The 5341-nt window shown below is 33.9% G+C and overlaps 1 protein-coding gene across 1 annotated transcript in view; it reads left to right on the top strand.

The window, feature by feature from the left end:
• The window catches only part of TBCA (tubulin folding cofactor A), an 18158-nt gene extending 14721 nt beyond the window's left edge, over positions 1-3437 (top strand). Inside the window, exons 2-3 of the mRNA XM_004703664.2 lie at positions 871-957; positions 3167-3437. Of these exons, the coding sequence (XP_004703721.2) occupies positions 871-957; positions 3167-3247 (168 nt within the window). The 3' untranslated portion in view covers positions 3248-3437. The remainder of the gene's footprint in view (positions 1-870; positions 958-3166) is intronic.
• Positions 3438-5341: the final 1904 nt, after the last annotated feature.

Genomic DNA, 5341 nt, shown 5'->3' on the forward strand with positions numbered 1-5341 from the left:
CTTGAGATCTAGTATCTGACACCAGCTCATTTACCCTCGATTGATTGGACTCCCCAGTCATTGATTGGTTTTATTCAGAATGGTTTGATATGTTATAGTCCAGCTTTAAATGATAGCTTTTGAGTCCAGAGATAGCATCCAGAATAAATATTCCTGTTCTTAATTCTGTAGAGTCTGTCTTTAGGAGAATAAGCAAGCAATTCAGATTCACAGGGGTGCCAGGTTGGTAATTTGGCTCAAACTGCATGGGGAGAATAATCTCTCTCCTAAAATGAAGCACAAAGATAAGTAATAACTTTTTATGCATGATAAGCATCAAAAATATGAACCTGCTGGTCTTTGCTTTTCATTTTTCTTTACCTCTGTCTTCAGTGAGAATCTCCTGCAGTGTGCACACGATGTGATCAATAACTCAATAACTTTTTTCATGCAGTAATTATCTCCATGTGATATTATCTGAACACTGTTTTTCTTTATTACTCAAAAGATGCAGGAGATACTTTTACAACCAGCTGATCCCATTTTGGATGAAGGTGCTTTGTGACAGCAGGGGAATAGTTTATTTTAAATAGCCTTTTAAAATGAATGTTCTCTATGAAAAGCTTTTCCAGTTAATTCTCACTTAGCATAAGAAGGTGATTACCAAAAAGGCTCAGTTCTAGAACTTGTACTGTCTAGGTGTTACTGCATGCCTTTCTAACTTTGAGACTACACACAATTTTAATTTAAATATAGACCCATTTGGCATCAGGATTTTAGCCATAACTTTTTTTCTGATTCCTCTAAATCATTTGTAGATATTTACAGAGATGTGAACTAAACATAAGTTCTGCCAGCTCTCTGTGTCTCACAAATGATTCTCGTTAATAGGCAGAGATCTTGCAAGAGTCCCGGATGATGATCCCAGATTGCCAGCGAAGGTTGGAAGCTGCATATGCCGATCTTCTGCAGTTATTGGTAAGTAAAAGTGGCTTTGTCTTAATGTATTTTAGATGTGGTTTTGTTTTATTTTTTTCCTCTCCTAATTTGAAAGCCAAAAATTTCAATATTTAACAAACTGATGGCAATTTTAGTACACTTGCCCTGTATACAGTATATTTTAAAATAATTAATGGAATTTAAATTGTGCTTTGAGTTTTGCCTCCAACTAAAAAATACTGTTTTCTAGCATGTTTTTGTGCTCTTCTCGTACACTTAGTTGCATAAATACCATTTTTGACACATTAACAGTGTTGGACTTTTTAAAAGATTCATGTGTGTTCCAAATGAATTTGGGCTCTTCTAAAAAACATGTGGAATTCATTCTGATTCAAGCCTAAATCAATTGGGGGAATGTGGGAGGGAGTGCAGTAAAGACAATCCCCTCATTCACATGGAGCTTGATCAAGTGTTATTTTACTGACTTGCCTTGTATTGTAGCAGACCATTTTCTAAATGACTAGGATTAATTAAAAGTTATCATTTATTTCTTAATAATGATAAAAGCATACTACGATACCATGCATACACAGTGATTTAGCAGTTATTCTTTGCAGATAGTCTCATGAATTGTAACATCTACTTTACTAGTCTTAGTTTGTATTTTTATTTCTTGAGCTAATATCAGTTCTTAGCTACGTAGCTCTCTTTTGGTTTCCCTGTTACAAAATGATGTGAGGCTTTTTCAGTATGATCATGTGTATTTGTTGAAAGAAAATCAAATTTGTTTTCCCACTAACATTAGAATTAAATCTATATAGCAACAAAAATATTAATATTTCATAGTAACTGACACAAAACTCCATATTCTTCTATAACAGTGGTTTTCAACCTGTGGGTCGCGACCCCTTTGGCATTCGCCCGATTCATAACAGTTAACAAAATTACAGTTATGAAATAGCAACGAAAATAATTTTATGGTTGGGGGGTGGGGTTACCACAACATGAAGAACTGTATGAAAGGGCATTAGGAAGGTTGAGAACCACTGCTCTATAGGAACCTTTTATAGGCAGGTAACTCTTCTTGGCAGCCAGAAAAGAAGGTATGGATTTCAAATAAATAATAGCTAAAACAGGAAATAATGATTATATGAAAATAACACCTGAGACAGGAAGCACGGTTTTTATTTCCTGACGTTTTAAATGTTTTCCTGCTCTCATGTATTTAGTAGCTAAGAAATTACTTGAAAGAAAATTATATCATCCTTGTATATGTGATATATTTATATGAAAGATTATTTTCAACAATATCTCTACCCTCAAAATGCTTATATTTTACTGATGGGGAGAACAAAGATGTTTAGTTATAATACAAGGTTTTAAGAAATGCTTATCTATAGTCTGAATTAAACAGATTCTCAGTCCTTTTGCTGAATTTTCATTTTTTTCTACACACATCGACCCACTCTTGATTCCTCCTGCTCTGGTAACGGTTTATATAACTCTTGTCTTTTATTGACCCTGACATATAGCTCTGACAGTAACCCTATATGAAAAGCAAGCAAAATTGTGGTTTATATGCAGTCTCAATTGTCTGTCACATTGTACTATATTAGTAAAAGAGAGTTTTCTTGTAAGTTGAGTATATACCATATATACTCAAGTATAAGCCAACCCGAATATCAGCCTTGGCACCGAATTGTACCACCAAAACTGCATTAAAAATGTGCTGGAAAATTCGGCTTATACTCGAGTGTGTACTGTAATACTAACAGACATTCACCTCTCCAATACTTAACTCTGGTGTGATACCAGTAACTCTGGTGTGATACCAGTCACTGAGTGAGTAGAGGGTTGTTTGGCATGAATGTTATAAAGGTAACATGTAAATAATAAGATTTGTACTTTCAGTCCCATATTCATATTTTCTTATATATGATGGTGTGTTGACAAAATGAGAGTAAAAATAATGTAAATTTTAATGCCTTTATTTGATGTTGATAGTTTAGATGATCATGCTATGCAATATTGTATGAGAATGTACTGTTTTTAAGAAATAAAACCAATCTGACAGCTTTTCCTTTACCTGTAAAGAGGAACATAACTATAGGAAACCTGCAGTATTATATTAAGATAAGACTCCGCTTTAATTCTTGAGCTATTTACATTGATTTGTAATATTTGAGTAAATAACCAATTACTGCAGTTTGAGAGGCGTACACTTACTTTTTATTATATTTCATTGCAGGAAAGTGAAAAAGACCTGGAAGAAGCTGAAGAATTTAAAGAGGCGCGTTTAGTACTGGACTCTGTGAAGTTAGAAGCCTGACGGTTCTCTGTATGGGGGTTTCTGCCTTATATTCTGAGATCCATTCCACAGTTTATTATTTCTCACCACTGCTGTGTTATGTTCAAGTTGAATGGAAATGTGATTCTTTTTATGCAGTTGAATATATTTTGTTGGCCTAATCTAAGGTTTCAAATAAATCAGTTCATCTAATAAAATTGTTTATTTCATACTTTTTAGAATATTTAACCTTTTATCATTAAATCATATAGACACATTTGACAGAGAACTTAAATCTGTCAAATTCTGTTTGAAGTTCATACATACTGCTTTGTAAATATTATTTGAGTTAAATAGGATACTATTTAAGATAAAATTTCAACTTTGAACAGTTTATTTTGAATGTGGCACAACTTCCTGATAGGAAAGAAAGAGACGTCTTTGTGGATAAGGCCTTGTGAACGTGTTTCCATTAATACATACAACTAACGAGAAACATTTATTCTTTTTCCAAAAGACAGGTTTGTATGAAAACAACATGTAGTTATTCAAATAAGACTCTTATAAACAATAAAGAGTTGAACTGTATTATAGAAAGAAAAAAATAATACAATTCAAATGTTATATCTGAAGACTATACTAGTGTTGTAAAGCACAAAATATATCATTATCTATAAAATAAAATTATTCTTTATACATACAGAAAATTTATCAGAGAATTACATAACATTAGATTCAATTTTCAACTGGAATGTCATGTCAAAACATATTTTACACCATTGAAGAGTTGGGGAAATAACAACTAACTGTAGGTAGAGCACAAAGCTTTATACTCAGAGGTTTAAGATTTAGAGATATCAGGACCACGACACTGGAAACTCTCAATTATTTGAAGGTTGATATCAAGCACCAGACCCACTTTTTTTTTTAATGAATTCTCCAAATAAGATTTGATTTAAATAAAACATATTACTATTTAGTATATATGTATATAGATGCCAGCTGTTTGACTTAAACCTTCTGCCTGGCACATAAATATCGGACATACGCTTTTTTGAACAGCTAAGATCTTGAAGATACAGAACATTAAGAAATAGATATTCATGCCTGCAGAGAGAAATAATACTGAAATAGGAGTTTTGCAGCCAGAATTAAATTCTTGGATGCTAGAAACTTTTTTTTTTGTCAAAGTCTAAGAAGAAATTGTCATGATAAAAAAAAATTTTTTTGACATCGTTGAGAATTTGTATCCCAACTATAGATTTTGTGCTGAATCTCTCTAGAAATTGTTAAGAAGTAGCAAGAAGCTTAACCTAAGAAGGCTTTATTTCTGAGAATTTTTTACATTCTGCTTTTATTTTATGGCCATGAGGAAGCATATTAACAACAGTTGTAATTGAAATTCATATTGACTTTTTCCCCCCTTTTTTTAAATCATTTCATTGGGGGCTCTTATAACTCTTATCACAAGCCATACATCCATCCATTGTGTCAAGCACATTTGTACATTTGTTGCCATTATTATTCTCAAAACATTTGCTTTCTACTTGAGCCCTTGGTATCAGCTCATTTTTCCCCCTCCTTCCCTGCCCCCTCTCCCTTATGAACCCTTGATAATTTATAAATTATTATTATTTTGTCATATCTTACACTATCCGACGTCTCCCTTCACCCACTTTTCTGTTGTCCATCCCCCGAGGGAGGGGGTTATATGTAGATCTTTGTGATCAGTTCCCCTTTTCTACCCCACCTTCCTGGTTACCCTCCTGATATCTCTTCTCTCATTATTGGTCCTGCGGGGTTCATCTATCCTGGATTCCCTGTGTTTCCAGCTCTTATCTGTACCAGTGTACATTCTCTGGTCTAGCCAGATATGTAAGGTAGAATTGGGATCATGATGGTGGGGGAAGCATTAAAGAACTAGAGGAAAGTTGTGTTTCATTATTGCTATACTGAACCCTGACTGGCTCATCTCCTCCCCGTGACCCTTCTGTAAGGAGATGTCCAGTTGCCACAGATGGGCTTTGGGTCCCCACTCTGCACTCCCACTCATTCACAAGCATAAGATTTTTTTTGTTCTTTGATGCCATATTGACTTATTTTTAAGCGTTTACTTAAAAGCTTACATCTGTGCAA

The sequence above is a fragment of the Echinops telfairi genome, unplaced genomic scaffold, assembly GCF_000313985.2.
Source record: "Echinops telfairi isolate 266 unplaced genomic scaffold, ASM31398v2 ScPeMD7_7469;HRSCAF=8507_1, whole genome shotgun sequence".
In the NCBI taxonomy this organism is placed as follows: Eukaryota; Metazoa; Chordata; class Mammalia; order Afrosoricida; family Tenrecidae; genus Echinops; species Echinops telfairi.